This window comes from Cynara cardunculus, assembly GCF_001531365.2.
Source record: "Cynara cardunculus var. scolymus isolate 2C chromosome LG 9, CcrdV1, whole genome shotgun sequence".
Taxonomy (NCBI): Eukaryota; Viridiplantae; Streptophyta; class Magnoliopsida; order Asterales; family Asteraceae; genus Cynara; species Cynara cardunculus.
The window spans coordinates 11,238,935-11,259,720 of record NC_037536.1 but is presented as its reverse complement, the minus strand read 5'-3'; the positions used below and the strand labels follow the sequence as shown (position 1 = coordinate 11,259,720).

Sequence of the window (20,786 nt, the reverse complement as noted above, 5' to 3'; positions counted from 1 at the left end):
CACACGACGTTCCAACACATGCTAAGCTCTCCCGTTTTCTGGAGTACCAAGAAGCAATTGGCTGTTTCCGACTCCTCTTCTGTAGCAAAGTATCGATCAATGGCCACTACCATTAGCGCGCTCTTAATTACAACTACGATGGATGTTGGATCATCGTGAAGTTCCTTGTTTGGGTCCTACTATACACCACCGTTTTGTTAGAATAAATAGAATATATACAAGGCGAAAAATCGTGTGAGAAAAAAAGTTAAGATAAAAAGCATAAGAAGAGATCTAGACTCTTTGTCATCTTTAATCTTAAACTCATCCATGAATCACGCTTGATCCGATGCATCTCATCCTAATATGCATCTAAGGGTGGATAGCCCAACCCTATATTACAAAAGACTAAACCTAAACTTGGCAGCTTGCAAATTAACCAACTGTTAACAAATCACTAACTACTTAACATACCAAGTTAAGTTGACCAAACTACCCTCCATGATTACATAGGTTGATGAGCTTATTGGTTAAGCTATAAATAAATAATATAAATTGAAAAGGATGTGGAATGCACCCAATACCTAAATGGTATAATAAGCCAAAATCAGGACAAATCAAAAGTCAATTGCAATACTAAAACAATAACATTGTTGTAAAAACTCAAAAACATCAAACAGAACATATGAATGGTATCACTATCATACATTTCTACTTAATAACATTCACAACCACAACCACAACCACAACCATGAACCTCCTTGGCATGATCACTCATCCTCTCTTTCTGGTGGAAGTCCACAAGGCAACAACATTTTCTGCAAAACAAATATTTATTCACCAAAAATCACATTCCACACTGCTTATTGATAAATACCAACAGGTGATAAGAAGGCATAAAAACTGAAAGGTACAATGGCAAAATTAATGACACAATGTGGAAATCAAAGGCATGATGACTTACTGATTAAGTCACCGTCTTAACCATTAGGTCCTAATCACACAACCATATATGGTTTACCGTTTTAGGGGTTGTTCAGTTGTGAGTTAATGGGCTGAATAAGCTGAATCATGTATGGCTTATTCGGTAAACCATACAAGTTTGTTTGTTTGTGGCTAAATGCTTTGGTTAAAGGGCTAATTCAGTCGGCTAGATTAGGGTGTTATATACATTCAGCACCATTTTTCCAAGATATGCCCTTCTCATAAAAAAGTCTCCCTTAACGGAAAACACTCCCATCGCATCTCTTCCAGCGCCTCACCGTCACAGTCATCTCCTAGTTTTGTATAACTTTCGCCCTACCCACTTCACCACAGATTTATGCCCTCCTTCCATCTGGATCTGATGCTGCTGGTGAAGAGTTTTCTCTCCATCTCTCAATCTCGATTTGTTTAAACATTAGTTTCAAGTCTTCTGGTGGTTCCTTTGGTTACGTTTCTTTTATTTAGAAAACGGTGGGCCATTGATCTTAAGGGCATCTTTGCATGTATTGATATGATCTCTATATGTATTTCGATTTTGGTTACAATTCTTGTATTTACAAGGAAGTTCTAATTGACCAAACTGGGTTTGTTTTCTCTTTTTCTGTAAAATATTTTCAGGCTCTGGTGGTGTATCTTCATGTTGCACTCACCAAGGTTTCCAGTGTGGGTTTGGTCCAAAAAGATCATCACAATGATAGGTTAAGCATGGGGTTTGGTTAGAACAGAAGGTGTTCATGAAAAAAATGATGCAGAGAAATGTGGGTTGTATTTGGGTATAAAGAAAAAAAAAAAAAAAAAAAAAAACCAGGGAAAAAATGGTAAACTGTTATATTCATACAGTTTACTCAGCACAATAACTGAACAAGACTTTATCCTAATCCATACAGACATGAGACAACTAATTTCCTACAGAGTACACACAACTTAATCTGTAAAAGGCTTATTGAAAAACCAACCAATGAGCCCCTAAGTCATTTAGCCCATTAAGTCATAATCAAACACCACCTCTTTTACCAAGCAATCAAAAATATAGCCAAGAAAAGACAAATATTAATCTTAAAAAGGTAATCAAGGAGAAATTGATAAGGAAAATACCTGCATAAAATTGTAGCGTTCTCTTCCAATTGATTCATTTTCAGCTATTGCAAAATAAGCAAGCATAGGGTAATGTCCAACATATGATGCATAGCTGTCTCGCTGGATATTAACAGCCCATTCACTTCCAAGTAAACAAGAAAGTATCATATAACTATACACATGTGTTTGGGAGTTGCTTTAAGGTGAAAATCGTTAATTTTATAATTCGACATTAATACACCCTTTAACGTTTTGAGCTCTGACTTCAGACATTGAACTTTGTAACAGCGACAGAAAACAGAAAATGTTAAAGTCATAGACTTTCAATGACTCCATATCAATTTTATATTATAAGCACATGTTTCAACCTCATAAGTAAATGCATCTCTCGTTTTGTAAAGAAGTGCATATGTGATCTTTACATATACAAAAAGAAATTACTCACAATCTATTCATATCTGCATGTCCTGTTCCTACATACTTGGCTTGCAAATGCTCAAGTTGGGAGTTGATATTAAACCTGTCACTAGCCTGTCAAGCATCCACATGAAAAATTATTAAAAATAATTTCAAACAAATCATCAAAACAAACAAATGAACAAGCAAATAAATACACCGGTTTGAGCTATAAAGGGAACTTGAGCAGTCAATCCACATATAGTAGTGAAGAAACCAATACAAAGTCAAAAAGTTGATCCACTCAAGTAAAAGCATATTACTAATACGACATCAACAAAAGATTTAAACTTCAGTTGCGGAGCTGATACATAAACGAACACAGAGGGGAGACACTAAATTCAGAGAGATATCACAGGTAAAAATGAATGATTAAATTTTCGCCAACTGATTCTTTCCTTATGCTGGGGAGTAAAATCTATGTTTTGCTGTGATATTTGAATCTCATCATGTTTGATTTATAAACAAAATTTGGTAAGAGTTTTAGAAAAAATAACATAAAACATGGATTTTAAACCCCACATTACATTATGGTCTACAGCAGGGGTTTTACATTGACATGAGAAGAGAAAAAAACAGAACTACATAGCCATAGGAACATTAACACATAAGATGGTGCGTAAATCATCTTCTCCAATTGATAATACTTCTTTCACTTAAAAGAATCCCAAGTCCCTTGCTCGCTATCTTTTTGATAAGACATACAAATGGTAACAAAATTTGTCGTCCACTGAATTCAGTTCTTGCCCCTCCACTTGTGATAATAAAATTAATATCTAACTTCTAAATATCAGATGACTTAACATTAAACTTCAAAATTAGTAAAAAAGAAGTAGTTTGGCAAATAATAAGAATCGACATTGGTATGATTTTTTTAGAAATACCCCAATTCGGTTCACTTATAGTAGAAGGAAACGGGGAGAACCACAACTCATGGGGACCACTCCAGAATATGAGAAAGCTGGGAGTAAGTCTGTTAGAAGGAAGTTTGGGAAATTACTCTCAATAAATCTAGTATAAATTGGGTGGTGAGGCGAGTATTGCTCTCATGCATATTTTTCACTTGTAAACCTGGAGAGAGTGGACTCTCGAATTGCCATGAGTTCTTTTGCTTGTTAATGGTAATCATATGACCATTGCAGGCTAATTCACCTTGTTCACCATATTTTTAGTTACTATCAATCCAATTACTGTTCCTTTTCCAAATTCTGGTTGTGTGAGTTACGAAGATTCATAACAGATTTTAAACAAAAAATAGATAATTTATTAGTTTTATTACCTGTGGTATTTACTGAATGGTGACTTTTTTTGATGGTTTATAATATCAAGCACTTTATGTTTAATGGTTAATGGTTATAGAGATTTTTATAATATTCTATTGTTTTTGTAATTATCGTTCCATGTAATCTAAATTAATAAGAGATATATGAAAAAGAACATTGGAATGACTTGCACCATCAATACTACATGGCATCCTGGTGTACCATTTCATGGGGCCATAACAAATTAACAAGTACATTGTCGACAAATACAGAGTATAGTGAAAACATTTTTGGGTATATGCCATACTTACCTGCATATTGACCCTGTTGCTATGAGTTCAGATCTTCAAAATTTTCCAGAAGCTGTAAGTCTGTAACATCATCTCTAGGATTAGTATCAAATAAGATAATGTCTCAAGTTGTAGCATATTACTAAATTGAGAAAATCACACTACTAGTTATATTGATGCATATATCCATGTAGTTGTTGTATAGAGCAAGTGTTTAAGCATGGGTGTATATTTGTTATCAGTTGCTTTCTCTTCTTCTTTCCATGTAATCAATAAAATGAGTCTGAGAAAAACTAAAACACCCAACAATGGATATACTCCCAAGCTTCACCCAATAACCAAAAATTAACGCTCAAATGAAGATAACAATAACAAATATTATTAGAAAGGACCAACATGAAAGGAAACCAACAGATAGCCAACGAAACAAAAGCCAAGCACAGAACATACTGAAAATACCGAAGGGCCATTGGCCCAGTGGTACCAGTAACCCAACCTTCCTAAGGGTCAAGGGTTCTAACCTCACCAAAGGTGAGGAGTGTGTGCGTCTCATTAGGCGTATATAAATATTATATACTTAAAAAAACCACAAGGATAATGGAGAGCATATGTTCATTTGATGTTTTGGAATTAAGGAAGTATGAGTTGTAAAGTAGCTGTCATTGCATCTTTGTATGGTAAGCAACAAAAACTGAAAAACATACAGATTGACAATCAGGAAATTTGAAATGGAGATGTGTCTGCGGCTATCTTTTTGTTTCTTTCCCCAACTCAAACCCTTGTATTCTACTACATTGCTGCAGCTCTAATGGATGCCTCACATCAAATGCACAAACAATTTTCACTCTTGTACTCGTTCTAAACAAAAACACACATGATAGAGAAAACAGGATTTGCTTCTAGCATGTCAAGTCCAAAAATTAGTATTTCATAACAAAATTCCTTATTCCCAGTGTTCTAAAGTTGGTTCAAGTGGGCGCCTAAACAACTAGGAAAATTAGAGGCGAAAATCAGTAGTTTAAGCATATTAATCCACATTATTCAGAATTAAGCGAACAAATGGCCCACCAACTTGGCCTAATTTATCAATCAGAAAACCCAACCGATGAGACATACAGTTCTTTGAGTCAATGTCAGAGAATGGATAAAGACAATCAGGGCCGGTCCTGAGATTGATGCTCAAGGTGGAAAGGCTAAAAAATACCCCTACGTCAATGTTTTAGCACACACATTAAGACCTCTAGATGACCATTATGGTCATATCCTTGGGTTGGTGTTCTCTTTTAATGAACATGTATTGCAAGTTTGGCTCCTTAGTCCTGAGGCATGAGCAAATCTAGCATATGAACTATACCATGAAATAACAACTCATACCAATCAAGTACAAATAAGAGGGATGTAGCCTATAAACAGTGAAACACAATTCTATCTCTCAAATCTCAAGTAGTTGATCTCAACACACAATCCAGCCAAAGACATAAAACCCAAATAGAACTTTAGAGTTTAGATAGCAGGCAGTATCCCATAAATGGTTAGACACCAAAGTAAATTCCATCAAAGTATTTTTTTTTTTTCACTCTATGTGGGTATACTTGGTTCGTTTGGTTTGATTTTTATAGCATCTTAGGTTTGGGTATACTTGGTTCCTTTAGTTTGATTCTTAAGCATCTTAGATTTCGGCAGCAGCTCTTTTGTTGCCTTATAAAATATTAGATGTTGTAATTTTGATTCTTGATGCATGGTCTGATGGTCTGATAGTCAAAGATGGCTAATGCTTGTGTGCTTCTCTAAACCATGTCAAGCCAGCGATTGGTATAGAACAACCAAAATCAGAATGTCAGAATCTGAAAACCGAAACGTTGAAGATAAACACATCAAACCGTAAAAGATCAAAACAGAAAGTATAAAACACAACTTTAATCTCAAATTAAGAAACAATTGCAAGAAGCCATCAAGTCAAGATTTACCATGTAGTCATCTAATATGTTGAATTAATCTCAAATAAAAAAGTTCAAAATACAAGCGCAAGACTGCAAGTAAAAATTTAAAACACGATTGCAAGAAACCATCAAACCTCTTGATTCGATCGATATTGAAGTCTTGCGATTCTGAAGTCTTCAACTCTGGACTAGGGCAAAATGTTAGATTTGAGATAGAGAGCCGCTGAAAGTTGGTCGGGTAATCGGGTTCTGCCGGGTACATTGGGCTGACCCAAATCCAGCCCAATAGATATGGTTCGCCTGATTTTGTATCGATTATCCGACAGGTTATCTCGGATTGAGTTTTGACGGGTCGGTCAGGTTGTTCGGTTTTTTGAAAACAAAAACAGAGTCATAATAAACTAAGAGGTTATTTGTTTACCTCTTAATAGTTTCATTAAGAGACATACTCTGAATCATTAAAAGGTGCATCTTGTTTGACAAAAAAAAAAAATTGTCTCTTAATGGTTTTAAAACCCTCTGAATGATTTTTGTATCATGTGTCTCCTTGAACCATTAAGCGTCGTAACTTCATTGTATACAATTAGCAAACAATTATATTTCATTTTGCACTATATTAAGAGAGTCTCTTAATCATTCTGCACTGAACCATTCAGCAACTGTCAAACAACCCCTAAAGCTAATCAAGTAACCATCAAACTATATATACATCCAATTTGTAATCATAATACTAATCGAGTAAGGAGTAACTAACTAACTGCAATATCCAAATTCCGGAACTGGAAATCCATAAGATGAGAGAAAGCAAATAAATTGAGGGAATTGAGTGAAACAAATGAAAGTCTTAAATTGCGATGTCGCAGAGCCGAGTGAAATTGAATTGGTTAAGAGATTTAAGACTGAAATCAAAGCAATTAGAGAATAGAGAGGTGAGAGCCGAGAGCAATCGAGTCTAGAGTAGAAGCGGCATAACTCATGACGCGGAGAAGATGAAAAAGAAAAACCATGATAGTTTTTACCTAAACCGAAACTAGCCATAGTAAATAGACATTGGGTCAGTAATGCCCTGTAAGTTTGTCCTTAACATCAAACATAAAACAAGAAATTAAATATGTTATATATTTCTACTACTTTAGGATCCAAACTTTTACATGTTGAAACTCAAAGTTAACGGAGATATTGACAATTTTTTGGAAGCAATAAGTTGGGATTGTAGCTGCATGATTACCTAATACCTCCAGAAGTAAGAAAGGATGGTTGGAGAAAAAATACCCAAAATATTCATTTCCTCCATTTTGGGAAAGCTGTTGGAGATGCTCTAAGTAAACAAAAACAACGAAAGCATGGTGAACAAAAACAGCTAAGAGATTTAGGAATTAAAAAACAAAAACAGAGCCATAGAAAACTAAAGGATAATCAAGTAACCATCTAACCATCTAATTTGTAATCGAAATACTAACCGAGTAAGGATTAACTAACTAGCTAACCGTGGTATCCAGATTTTATAACCAGGAATCCAGAAGATGATTAAAAAAAATACATAAATCAAGGGAATCGAGTGAAACACTGTAAAGTCTTGAATTATGAGACCGCGAAGCTGAGTGAAATCGAATTGGTTAAAAGAATTTATGACTGGAATTGGAGCGATTAGAGAATAAAGAGATGATAGTTGAGAGACAAGAGCAATAGAGTGTAGGACAGAAGTGTCGTAAGTCATGAGGCAGAGAAGATGAGAAAGAAACGTCGTGATATGGTTTTTTAATGGGTAAAATAGATAATTTATACAAATTCAGATGTTTATCAGCTTACAAAACAAACAGTCTTATTGATTCAAATTTCAGACTTCGGCACCACCTTTTATAAATCATAATTGAAATAGAACTTTAGATTTCAGCACCTCTTAAAAAACAAACATCACATTACTTTCTTAGTCTTATAATTTCTAATTGTTCAAGTACTTAAGTGTTCTAAGCTTTTGGTATTCTAGTAATTTATGCTTTAAGTTTGTAAGTCTTTTGTAATTTCTTTATGTATTCAAGCTTTTATAAGGTTTAAATCGAAATTGTGGGTGTTTTTATGTCTTAATCTCTGTTACTAATTGCTTTCAAGTATTCTTGTTAAATTGCTATTTACTTAGTGCTTCTTTTGAGTTTTAAGTAATATGTATCAATAAATCTATACTATATTATAAATCATTTGATAAAAACTCTTAAAGACTAAATTTTATGTTTGAAGTACTGTTTATTGATGCATATTACTTAAAATCCAAGATTACAAATAATTTTGCATAGGTACAATTTATCAAATCTTCATTTTTAAATTTATGTAACTAACTGCAGATAAACGTAATCAAATACATGATAAACATCCATTTTAAATATAAAAAATCTAAAATGTAATTAAGATAATCATTGAGTTCTAACATAATGTTAAATTATTATCTATATAAAAATCTATATTATTAAACCAAAAATAAATTTTTTTGTTATTAAATCTAAATTAAATTTTAATAAAAAATGAATTAAAGAAGTTACAATAAAAAGAAAACGATAACTATTAAATAGTTAATTTGATATTCATATCGATTTATTTTTTTCAAAATTTTATGCTATCTTTAAGTTTATATTTCATTGAAAAATAAAAACATGATCGCTTTCTCAAAACCACATAAAATTGTATTATATCGATAGAGATAAAGAATAAAAACTAAACATTAAAATCGAGATTTATTTTGCTGCATTGCGCGAGTACACTTCTAGTAATATTTAATGAATAAAAACTGATTTTTAAGATTTTTGTCAAATAATTTATAATGCAGTGCATATGTTAAATACAATAAGCATATTTAAAAAATAAAAGAATCAGAAGAAAACTGTAAAAAGACAACATTAACTCTCACTTAACGAAGTCACAACTAGTGGAGTTAGAGTAAGGGGCTGTTTACCCAAATGTTTATCCATTAAGTGTTTACATATAGAAGTCAACACTATAATTTACTGATGCGTAAGATTTTAGTATTACCAAAACGTATCGAATGCAACAATTTACTGAGTAAGCGCTACCTAGGTAAGAGTCGTCATATTCACTTACCGGATAAGACTCTCCATCCTTCTCACAACTCTTATCCAGTAAGATTTTTGGCCCTTATCATGTTCATCTGATGAGAAATTTATTCGATAAACACTTATCAAGTAAGCGTTTAGTAAACAACTCCTAAGTCACTCAATCCCAAACAAAAGTGAAACCATGATAACCTAGCAAGTAATTATTTCGGTTGAAGACCCGATCCAAAACTTTTAACAACCACATTGACGAAATTTGTAATTTACTATATAGTAGATTACATTTTTCGTTCATGTGGTTTTCAAAATTCCGATTATCATCTCTATGGTTTGTAATTCATTTCTATTTTAGTCCCCGAGGCTAAAACACTATTTTCAAGTGTGAATGACTAAAATAGAAATGAATTTTAAATCACAAGGACGAAAAATACGATAAATTTTAAAATTTTAAAGACAAAAAAGGTACTGAATTATAAACTATATAGATGAAATTTATAATTTCAAAACCACAAGGACAAAGATAGAGATTTTCAACAAATCACATGGATTAAAAACGCAATCTACTCTTTACTGTATAAATTAGAGTAATTACACTGGTGGTCCCGATGGTTTTCTCAAATTTTAGATTTGGTCCATAAAACAAACTATCTACATTGATGATCCTAACTTTTCATTTTTATAACACCCATCGTCCCTCCACTTAACAACGTTACTTAGAAACCGTATAACGGACTAATTGATTTTTAAACAAACTATAGAGACCAAAGGTATAACCTACTCTAAATTATGCGATTCACGTTTCCTTTTTTTAATTTTTTTTATATAACCAATCACAAATTAAATTATCTTAAAATAAAGGATATATTAAATAAAAATATTTTATATTTATTTAAAAATTATTAAATTCAAAAAAAAAATTATCGTTAAAAAATTTCAAATTTAGAAAAATAAAAGAAATTAAGATAAATTCATATAATGCGGAGAAGGTATCCAAGGGCCGAAACGAAACGACACTGAAGGGTCTTCAATTAAAGCTTCGCCAGTACTGAAAGACGACTAAAGATTTATAAAGCAGACTTAAGGATAATACCCCACCTTACCAGATCTGTAAAAAAAGGAAAGGCTCGAAAGACCTACTTGACAGGTTTCCTTATGGGTGAGTTCATAGGTGGTTTAAGTCGAGTGTAGCGAAGGGAATGGAATGAACTGCACGAAGCTGAAAAGCCGTAGTGCGCTAGCGTTAGCGAGTTAGCGCAACATCTTATAAATTCATATAATTTTTAAGTGGAGAATTAAAATATGCGTGCAAAATATTGGAAATTAAGTTCGGTTAGCGTGATTATTAGTATATAGTCAAACTTCAAATATTTAAAATAACAACAAAATAAAAATTATAAAACACTGATTATTCAAACAACTAAGAAAATTATCACTACAACAAAATTAGGTTTATATGACGCCAAAAAAAACAAGAATCATAATAGACCACTTTATAAGACTTAATTTATAGTTATAAAAAATAAAGTGTACTATCTAAAAACGTTAAGTTTGTAGTACGCTTTTAACATCCTAACAAGTTTTTAGGACATTATAATACAACACATCACATTAGTAATTTTATATGACACTATTTAAAAATGTTTCTTATAAAAGCCAACGTCCTATAAAAGGATGGGTTTTTAGGACGTTTAATTTTTTTTTGACGTCACATAAACTTAATTTTGTTGCAGTGATAGTTTTATTTGAATAATCAATGTTTTTAATCTTAATTTATATTTTTACTTTATTGTTATTTTAATTATTTGTAGTTTGACGATGTATTAATAATCTCATGTTCACCAGTCTTAATTTTCAATATTTTGCACGCATATTTCAATTCCCAACCCAAAAATTATATGAATTTATCATGATTTCCCTTGTTTTTGTAAACTTTATATTTTTTAACGCTAAACTTTTTTGTGAATTCAGTAGTTTTTAAATAAATAATAAGATTTATGATTGGATATATAAAATATATTTAGTAAAAAAAAAAACACGAGTCACATTAAATTTTAGAACATATTACACTTTTGGTCCCTATAGTTTTTCTAAAGACCGATTAGTTTATCATAACAGTTGCTAACTAACGTCGTTAAATGAAGGACCATGGTATTATGAAAATGAAAAGTTAGAAATCATCAATGTAGATAGTTTGTTTTAGAGACCAAATCCACAATTTGAACAAACAATAAGGACCACCATCGTCAAAAATGAGAAAATGAGGGATTCCAATTTAAAAATAAAACAGGACAAAAATGAATGGCTTCGCCCGGGTTCGAACCGGAGACCTTCAGTGTGTTAGACTGACGTGATAACCAACTACACCACGAAACCTTTGGTGAACTAAGCAAACAAACACGTCATATATCCAAATTCAAATCCGAGGCTTGTTGATTGTAATCTAATCTAGGGTTTATTCGGAACAACGGACTGGATGTTTCTCTCGACGATCTCATTTAGAGCAATAAGAAATCGAGGTCGGACGATCTCGTTTCTTACTGTTGACGAATTTCTATCGACCATTGTTTCTCTGGTTATATAATTCGATAGATCATTGTTGTTTGATGCCTGAATTAGGGTTTTATTTATGCATTTGGGTTTCTCCATCACTCTTCTGGTTTGAACTCTTTCTTCTAAAAGATTTATTCTTCAGTGGGTTTTTGATGTTTGCTTCTCCATTTTGTGTTTTTCTTCGATGGGTTTCTTACACAGTTCATTGTTTACCAAGAGGAACAGGGACAACTTCTTCATTTGGTGTTCTTTGTGATTACCTTTGCCGTTCCTGAAGGTCGTGGAACAAACCCTGAGGTTTATAGATCCTGTAATGGTTGCATTTTAGGTTCTTTCTGATTGATTTCTATGTCTTGATTCTGAAGCTTTTGAAACTTGATATGGATCAAGCCACGGAAGCTTTGGTTATCATCAAAATCTTAGCTTGACAAAATTTGAATATTTTGTATAGGTTGGGTCTGGTTTGTGAGTCTTAACACAATCCCAGTTTCTCATATACATTCTCAAAGCAGGTCCGTTGTTTAGTTTTGTTGATGATTGTGGTTCAGTTGGATGGTTTTTAACATAGAACTTCCATAAAATCTCAAATGCTATGGGAATGGGAATGAGAAAAAGATGAAATGCTATCTGACCAAGAACTTTGTGATTGATGTTTTGGTTTTGCAGTTCCTTTGACATTTTTGTTGGTGACCCTTAGCCCTTAAGTCCCTGATAATGGCAACTAATCAGCGATAACTGGATCCAAGATATCTGACCAATAGTTGAAGGACTTGTTATGTCACTTGCTTCTATTTCAGTTCTTAGCTTGTTAGCTGCTGCTGTTGGCTTCAGTCTCCGACTGCATTTTCACTCAAATGAGAAAGCTCCATCATTCCTTCCGGCCTCTTCCCCACCCAAGTCGCATCGTCTCCACCACCGCCGCGCCATCGTACCCCACCAACCATGAAAACCACCACCACCTTGATAATGATGAAAACATCGTATCCACTCTTGCTGACATTGTTCGAGGAAACCAAAGCTGGAGTTCATCTTTCAACAGCACATTCATCTCCAACAACTTGAAGACACATCATGTCGAAAAGCTCTTGCTCAGAACCCTAGACAATCCAAGGTTAGCTTTACGCTTCTTCAATTTCTTAGGCCTGCACAGGAACTTCAACCACTCTACTATGTCGTTTTGCATCCTTATACACGCCCTCGTCCAAAATAATCTCTTATGGCCTGCATCTTCTCTAATTCAAACGCTCTTGTTACGAACATCTGATCCAAGAATTGTGTTTGGGCATTACTACGATACGTATGTGAATTGCAACTTTTCGAGAAGTATAGGATTTGATTTGTTGATTAACGCCTATGTTCAAGGGAGGAGGGTGTTAGATTCTTTTCTGGTTGTGAATTTGATGAAAGAGAGGAATTTGATGCCTGAGATTAGGACTGTAAGTGATGTTTTTAATGGATTGATTCGAATTAGGCGATTTGATTTGGTATTGAAGTTTTTTGATGAGATGATTGAAATGGGCATCAAGGGCAATGCATATATACATACTGCTGTAATTCGATGTTTGTGCGAGTTGAAGAATTTTGATAGGGCAAAGGAAATGGTACAGTGGTTAGAGTGTAATGGGTATGAGTTAAATATTATTGTGTACAATGTGTTGATTCATGGGCTCAGCAAGGGGCAAAGGATGGAGGAGGCAATGGAGAGCAAGAAAGTGTTGGCATTAAAGGGTTTGAAAGCTGATGTGGTCACATATTGCAGTTTAATTATGGGTTTTTGTAAATTACAACAATTCAAAACGGCTAGAATTCTAGTGAGTGAAATGGTGGAGATGGGATTTATTCCAAGTGAGGCAGTTGTTTCAGGTGTCGTAGATGGGTTGAGAAGAAATGGTGATGTTATTGGTGCTTATAATTTGATAAAAGATTTGGAGCATGTTGGAGCAGTGCCAAATTTATTTGTCTATAATGCGTTGATCAATTCGTTATGCACAGAGGGAAATGTGAAAGAAGCGGATTTGCTTTTTAGAAACATGGGTGCCAAAGGTTTAACCCCTAATGATATTACGTACTCGATCATCATTGATTCGTTCTGCAAAAGAGGCCAAGTTGAAGATGGATATGTTTTCCTTACAAAAATGAAAGATGCAGGAATAAAAGCATCTGTTTATCCATACAATTCTCTGATAAGTGGTTACTGCAAGTCAGGGAAACTAAGAACTGCGGAGTCGCTTTTTGAAGACATGATTTGTGAAGGCTTAAGGCCAACAGTTGTAACATATACGTCTTTGATAGATGGGTACTGCAAACACAGATATGTGCCCAAGGCATTGGGACTTTATTATGAGATGACAGAGAAAAAGATCTCTCCAAACACATATACCTTCACTGCACTGATTTCTGGTCTTTGTCTTGCAAACATGATGACAGAAGCAAGTGGTTTGTTTCATGAAATGGTAGAAAGAAATGTCATGCCTAATGAGATAACTTACAACGTTATGATTGAGGGCCATTGTCGAGAAGGCAACACAGTAAAAGCCTTTGAGTTGCTTGACGACATGGTGGAGAAGGGTCTCAAACCAGATACATATGCATTTAGATCTCTAATAAGTGGCCTTTGTTCAACAGATAGGGTATCCGAAGCTAAAGAATTTGTAAATAACCTCAACAAGAAGAATCGCAAGCTAAATGAGATGTGTTATAGTGCTCTCTTGCAAGGTTACTGCCAGGAGGGACGTCTGGATGACGCAATTGATGCTTGCTACGAGATGGTAGAGAAGGGAATCGATATGGACCTCGTTTGTTATTCTATACTTATTAACGGAAGCGTTAAACAAGGTGATGCCACTAGATTGATATACTTTTTGAAAGAAATGCATGATCAAGGAATGAAGCCTGATACTGTCTTATATACCAGCTTGATTGATGCTTTTGGAAAAGCAGGAGATCTTAAGAAGGCCATGGGTTATTGGGATATAATGATAGGTGAAGGATGCAACCCCAGTGTTGTGACATACACTGCTATAATCAATTGCTTATGTAAAGTAGGATATGTGGATAAGGCTGAGATTCTATGCAGGGAGATGCTTGATGATGGCATCATTGCGAATCATGTTACATATGGTTGCTTTCTTGACTGCCTTACTAATGAAGGGCATATGCAAAAAGCAGTACATCTTCACAATGCAATGCTTGAAGGGTCTATGGCAAACACCATAACATACAATATATTGATCCGAGGTTTCTGCAAACTGGGCAGATTTGAAGAAGCTACCAAGGCCTTGTTTGAGATGCATAATAATAGTATCTTACCTGATCATGTTAGTTACTCTACCATTATATATGAATACTGTAGAATCGGTGAACTACAGGAAGCAATAAAGTTATGGGACTCCATGATTGCTAGGGGTTTGAAGCCCGACATAGTGGCATATAATTTTATAATACATGGTTGTTGTGTTGCTGGAGAATTGACCAAGGCAATTAAGTTGCGTGATGACATGATAAGAAGAGGACTGAAGCCAAATCAAACTCTACAGCTTCTATGATCCATTCTGGGCCTCTGTTTTTGTGAAGCAATTGATGTAAGAGATTTTGTGCCACATAAAGTGTAATCTTTTTTGTAAATAGTCACCCTATGAAGCAATTACCATAACACTTGAAAACTTGTATGTGCAGCTCACTTCTCCACGTGACTCATGCTACCAACAAGAGCCGTTCATCATGCAGCCTGGGGTGCTCTGGGTTTTCTTTTCCCTGTAAGTAAATTTTCTGATGCTAAAGTTCAATTGTTGTAATTTGTAATCTTGAGACTGTGTAAGCTATTGATTTTTTGAGTTGGTTTGGGCTCTATTCTTTTTCACAGTAAATTATTAAAATGTTGTGGTAAGAGGTGTTACTTACAATAAGTTATCCAATCCCATTGTTGATTTCTCTTAAAAAGGATGTAGTATCCACTATCCAATAAAATAAATTTATAAAGGTATATGGATGGGAAAGGGTTGATGGATTAGTATAAAATATTTTATGACTATGTACTACCTAGTTTGAGAAGTTAGTCACTATCAGATGTTGTTGGTACTTGGTACCTAGGTAAATTTAGATAGATCTCCATCAAGTTCAGATCTTGATCCATCACCCTCCACTTCACGTGGGATTCACAAGGTTTGTTTGATATGGTTTGGTTTCAATCAAGTTCAGGAAAAATAATTTGATTTTCTGTGTGGATATTGGCATTTATTCTTTTTGGTGTATAATGGTTGCGATTTTTTACTACATTTGGTATTTGGTATTTGGTATAAACAATACTATAGAACACACCATCCTCTGGTGTGGTCTTTTTTCTGCTTTCTTAATTGTTTAAACTTTAAACCGGATGCATTCATTATTAAGTGGCTACTACTGTAAACTGTAACTGCCCTGGGCAGGAATAACCTAATAAATCTCACACCGAATGAACATATATTCCATAGTAGCATGATTGATGAATGCTTATGTTCAATAGCTATGAAGATGAGTGAGGAGTCTCAGTTGACTACATTATATCTTAACATTATAATTCATGACCATCAGTAGAGGCCAAAGAATGATTTTTTAACTGTAACACTTCAAATCCATTTCCCATTGCACACCTACTTAGGGTAGGTGGACTCTATTTATTTATGACTTAAGACAACGCGAGTAGTACATGTGTAAGGACCCTGAGGCATAATGAGATAAGCATTAGCAAACTGTGATCCGTTTGTGCTTCGTTGAAGTGGTGATGTTCCAGTATCAAGGTGATAGCCTAGGTGAGTCCCTTCTCTTAATTCACATGAGATGGTGTTTGCATAATATTCATAGAGAAATCCCTCCTCCCATAACTGGATACATACACATATGGAAAGTGAAGAAAAGTTGACGCTGCAATAATGCAACATTTGATATTTTCATCTGCTTCAAATAGCACTTCTGTCATTAATTAAATTTTCACCAAGATTTGGGTACTTAAATGTTCTTATTTCCTACAATGGACATGGAACAGATATAATTGTTGGCAGAGAAGATGCAGACTCTGATGCAAGGGTAAAAGCTATGGTTCCAATATGCTTCTATGACGTGCTTGCTGATCATTTTTATTTGGAACATCAGCAGGAGAACCCAATTTTCACTTTAATTGTTCAACTCTGGAGCCAGCCATTTGAGCTACCCCGTGTATGGGTATGTAACTTATGCACACTACATGTTTATGGAGTCCTTGTTGAGCTACCCCGTGTATGTTTTTTTGAGTCATAGTTGTTGATATACTGATTAAAACAGGGGATCATTGTACTCCCTCTGTTCTGATTGTTTAAAGCTTATTCTAACAGTTCATTGAGGAATTTAAAATTAGAAAAAAATGTTCTCTCTCGGATGCGTCTATTTGCCATAGTTGGCTTCATCGCTGTTGATGTTCCTAATTAACATAAGTCAGTTTGGCACTGCTGACATCTATTGGTAAACGAGGAGGAAAGTTCCCTTCACTAGGTTATGCCACTTACATAGTGCAATTATATTATGCATAAAAATTTATTGTCTGACCTCAAGGCTTCTTACAGTTGACAAGATCGGAAGCTTCTTACAAAACTTTCCAGTGTTCCCGTATGCTTTCTTAGTGGTGGGTTCTGTTCGTTATTGAACTGTCTGATCAGGTAAGGTCCAAGAAACCGACTGTTTTGTGAATTTTTTCTGCTTACTGAGGTGGAAAATTTGAACATGTTCTATCACATATTGCTGATTGGTCAGCTTCAAAAATTAAAAATGGAACCAGTGCTGTTACATCATCTCTCCCACATTAAAATTCTTCAAGGTAGTACTTTTTATTTGGTAATTACAGTTTTAAAGGTTTTGAAATGGTTGGTGTCTAGCTCATATAGACAGAGCTGATCAATGTAGCACGATTCACTCTAGGTTTGGAGCTGAGAATGATTACAAGTTCCAGACTTAAAAGTTGTTTGTACAGCTTCACTTCTACGGGTGGTCCAATGTATCCAACAAGAGCTGTTCATCATGCAGCCTGGGATGCTCTGGATTTTCTTTTCCTGTGAGTAATTTATATTCATTTACTGTATGAGAAATTGTTGAAAGTAGAAGCAGCCTATGCTATTACAGCGGTGAAAATGCAAAATTGCGGTCAGGACTGATATTTGAAATAGCGGTTATAAAGGTGGTATAGCGGTCCAAAAATAGTGGTTCATATAATATTTCTTATATATATATATGTATACATACATAAATATATCATATGCATTAATTGAAAATATAGTTTCAACATCAAAAACAACTTAAACAAGTTTCACAAAACAAAATGGGAAAAGTGTTCATAACAAACTAATCGCAAGCAATAGGTTCAGCATTCGAGTCAACATAGGTCTAAAGAGGCCCAAGCTAAAATATCAGAATATCAGTCCGTAATTTCACCTTAAATATCGCTCAAATATCGGTCAATTGCGCCGCTACAGAAACACAATTTTTACCGCAATTTTACATTAGTCCACAATCTGCTATTGAACCTGCAATAGCGCCGCAATTAACACATAGGAAGCAGCATGAGTTATTGATTCTGTTAGTTGGTTCAGGAGGTTCTCTTTTTACATAGATTTCTAAAAATTGCTGTTCCGAGGCGCAAGTGGCTTCTACCAAAAGCTGTAATCGTAGTACACATCGAATGGTTAGTTTCTTGTTACCTCTTGGTAGTCTATTGCTATAGAAGATAACAATGGAGTAATCTTTTATTTAGTTTGTATATCATTAGAAGACCAACAGGGGAGTTGGAATCTCTCTGCGAGCATGAACAGGAACAAAAAGTATCATATACATAGAATGGTTCAAATTCTCCGGTTAAGAGCCGAGCTTCTCAAAATTTGAAGTTTGTGTTCAGTACTGTTTGTTTTGGACATGAACACACATGTGGCCGGCCACCTTGAATAGTCTAGTGTTGGTCATGCCTAGTGGATCTCCGAAATTGGTTTTTGAAAGACATAAATTACACTAGAATAAGTTCATCTAAAATCGTTTAAAGAAAATAATGATTGTCTCAATCAAGGACTATGTAATGTTTCCGTAATCTGCTAGGCTGCTTTCAGGATATGTTTGGATTTCTGGAGTAGCAAGAATATGCTGGGGACGATGGAATAATATGCTATGCAGATTTTAGGATGAAAAAGCAGGAAGTAAATGGGCTCGGATAGTAGTGACCGAACCCTCTACTTGCCATGGCCCACATGGAATGGATACCATGTAATCTTTTTGACGTTGCGCACAAGTGAAATAAATGGTTTTAACTTGGTTGCCCACCCTATAAGCAACAAATATGCTCTTTAAAAGGTGTTAGTATCTCACCTTTTAGCACAAATATTCATGTAAGACGTTGAGATTATATAGAAGACCTGCTTGCAGGGAGACATTGAGCAGAAAGTTGTGAGTTGAAGTAGAACTTTTATGCTGCTCATAGTGTCGGTGGACACGACATGATTTTACAGATTATTATAGCATATAGGGATGAGGAGATGTTTGCTCAAAAGTAGGAATATTACCATCACAAAATGCGTATTTTGAAGTGGTAACGCACACACGCATGTTAGATAACTTTTTTGCTTCATTATATCTGATAGGACTTCTTTCCAAATGAACATTAAGTTTGATGTAAATTACAAAAGTTGTTCCTAGGCTACGTTTCATGTAAATTACACTCGATCTGAAATCTAAAAGATCTTAGAAAATGGTTCTTTTCCCATTAATAGTAACTAGATTTTTCTATTAATATCAAACACCAACAAGTTTTAGTTGTCATGTACTATTCTTCCCCAATGTACCGATAAAATCTCATGTTTTTTTGTGAATTGTAGATGGATTCTGATTACTTACGGGTTGGTTCAGGTGGGAAAATATCCTCGACACATCATCAGTCTGTTCTTCCTGTTGCTGTATCCATGGTACTGACCATCATCGTGTTGGAACTTTGTGTTGTCATGCATACAAGCAATACTGTTTTCGATCTTGAATCTCATGTTCATGTTCCGAAGCCGTAAGTTCAGAAACCCTCCTGATCAGTCTTAGCCATCACCACCAAATTACTCTTTCAGAGCTGTATTATTCACACAATTGTGCATGTCTTTTTTTTGTTCAATGTGGTAATCTTGATAAACAATGGTTAATGTGCATGTCTACACAATACTCATCTTTATATTACCCCACTCTTGCTGTCTTATATCGTATTGTAATTTTACTCGGTTTTTGTTCTGTCATGTACCAGTTTTTGGATGAAAAGTCTTCACCAAAATAGTTCGCTCTATATTTTTTTGGGTATGTTTATTCTAGGAGTCTTACTCTTGAGGGAGATATATTGGTTTTGATTGGTTTAATTTAGGGGCCATTTATCAAACGCTTTCCCGGGTAAGTGTTTATCAAGTCATGTTACTTTACCGGATGAATATGGTAAATACCAAGAATACATATTCATCCGGTAAGAGTGAGACAAGGACCAATTGTTGCATACAAAGTCGTTTTGGTGCATATAATGAACAAGAAAAGAATCGAGGGCCTGAGTCATAATCGTTCTATGAAGTTCGGATGATTGCATTAGCGCCACAATTGCAACATCTCACGATTTCTGAGCTGCTTAGTTGAGAGTGAATGAAGACTTGATGGTGGAACATATTTATGAAGGAAAACAAGTTTATTTATAGGCAACATGGATGTCAATGAGATTGCAGTAAATTACAGAAGTTACAAACTGAAAACAATACATTACAAGTTAGGAGCTGAAAGCGATAAATTACAAAAGTTACAAACTGAAAGCAATAAATTACATAAGTTCAAGCTAGGAACATTGACTGCAAGAATTAATCCAAAGACACTACATTCTATCATGCGGATAGAGTGCTTTAGTTCCTTGTATCCATCTCATGTATTTTTCAATGTCATCTTCATTGAACCTAATGTTTCTTTCAGTCTCCCCGACTGCAAGTTCAAATCTTGCATCATCATTCAATTTTTTTCTCTTTAATTTATTTTCTGGTATTAACAATCCAGTTTTGCTTATGCTTAATATGTTATTTTGCATCAGCAATCCATCTATTCCTCTCGTTCATCTCCTCTTATATCTTTTCTTTTTGCATTAAGCTCCGCACACTTTTGAAGTAGTATAAGATTTTGAGTTCCCATTCCTTG

The 20,786-nt window shown here is 34.6% G+C and overlaps 3 protein-coding genes and 1 non-coding gene across 5 annotated transcripts; 2 read left to right on the top strand and 2 right to left on the bottom strand.

Annotated features, from left to right (window-relative positions):
- Window positions 1-551: 551 nt before the first annotated feature.
- On the bottom strand, window positions 552-6,191 carry LOC112518600 (uncharacterized protein At4g14342). Its single transcript, XM_025126364.1, has 5 exons — window positions 6,123-6,191; window positions 4,070-4,129; window positions 2,486-2,571; window positions 2,059-2,182; window positions 552-797 (listed from the first exon to the last, which is right to left on the bottom strand). The coding sequence occupies exons 2-5, from the start codon at window positions 4,073-4,075 to the stop codon at window positions 750-752; spliced, it is 264 nt and encodes an 87-aa protein (XP_024982132.1). The 5' UTR covers window positions 4,076-4,129; window positions 6,123-6,191; the 3' UTR covers window positions 552-749.
- Window positions 6,192-11,349: 5,158 nt separating this feature from the next.
- TRNAV-AAC lies at window positions 11,350-11,423 on the bottom strand. The gene has a single exon. It is a non-coding gene; the product is annotated as a tRNA-Val (tRNA).
- A 138-nt stretch (window positions 11,424-11,561) lies between these two features.
- On the top strand, window positions 11,562-15,598 carry LOC112518405 (putative pentatricopeptide repeat-containing protein At5g59900). Of its 2 annotated transcripts, none has more exons than XM_025126085.1 (2): window positions 11,562-15,181; window positions 15,276-15,598. In XM_025126085.1, exon 1 carries the CDS (start codon window positions 12,455-12,457, stop codon window positions 15,143-15,145), a length of 2,691 nt encoding a protein of 896 aa, XP_024981853.1. In that variant the 5' UTR covers window positions 11,562-12,454; the 3' UTR covers window positions 15,146-15,181; window positions 15,276-15,598. The 2 variants fall into 2 exon arrangements, with proteins under 2 accessions (XP_024981853.1, XP_024981854.1); XM_025126086.1 differs by lacking the exon at window positions 15,276-15,598 and having other exon boundaries at window positions 11,562-14,917; window positions 15,004-15,128.
- A 967-nt stretch (window positions 15,599-16,565) lies between these two features.
- LOC112518406 lies at window positions 16,566-19,898 on the top strand. Its single transcript, XM_025126088.1, has 6 exons — window positions 16,566-16,796; window positions 17,174-17,266; window positions 17,361-17,424; window positions 17,526-17,658; window positions 18,214-18,285; window positions 19,494-19,898. Exons 3-6 carry the CDS (start codon window positions 17,376-17,378, stop codon window positions 19,615-19,617), a joined length of 378 nt encoding a protein of 125 aa, XP_024981856.1. The 5' UTR covers window positions 16,566-16,796; window positions 17,174-17,266; window positions 17,361-17,375; the 3' UTR covers window positions 19,618-19,898.
- Window positions 19,899-20,786: the final 888 nt, after the last annotated feature.

Coding starts and splice junctions, on each gene's coding strand:
- LOC112518405 (XM_025126085.1), top strand. CDS start 12,455: ATGAGAAAGCTCCATCATTCCTTCCGGCCTCTTCCCCACCCAAGTCGC.
- LOC112518406 (XM_025126088.1), top strand. CDS start 17,376: ATGGAACCAGTGCTGTTACATCATCTCTCCCACATTAAAATTCTTCAA. Junction 17,425..17,525: donor CCACATTAAAATTCTTCAAG/GTAGTACTTTTT, acceptor GATTCACTCTAG/GTTTGGAGCTGAGAATGATT. Junction 18,286..19,493: donor ATCGTAGTACACATCGAATG/GTTAGTTTCTTG, acceptor GGGTTGGTTCAG/GTGGGAAAATATCCTCGACA.
- LOC112518600 (XM_025126364.1), bottom strand. Junction 2,183..2,485: donor CATGCAGATATGAATAGATT/GTGAGTAATTTC, acceptor TTTACTTGGAAG/TGAATGGGCTGTTAATATCC. Junction 798..2,058: donor AACGCTACAATTTTATGCAG/GTATTTTCCTTA, acceptor TTTGTTTTGCAG/AAAATGTTGTTGCCTTGTGG.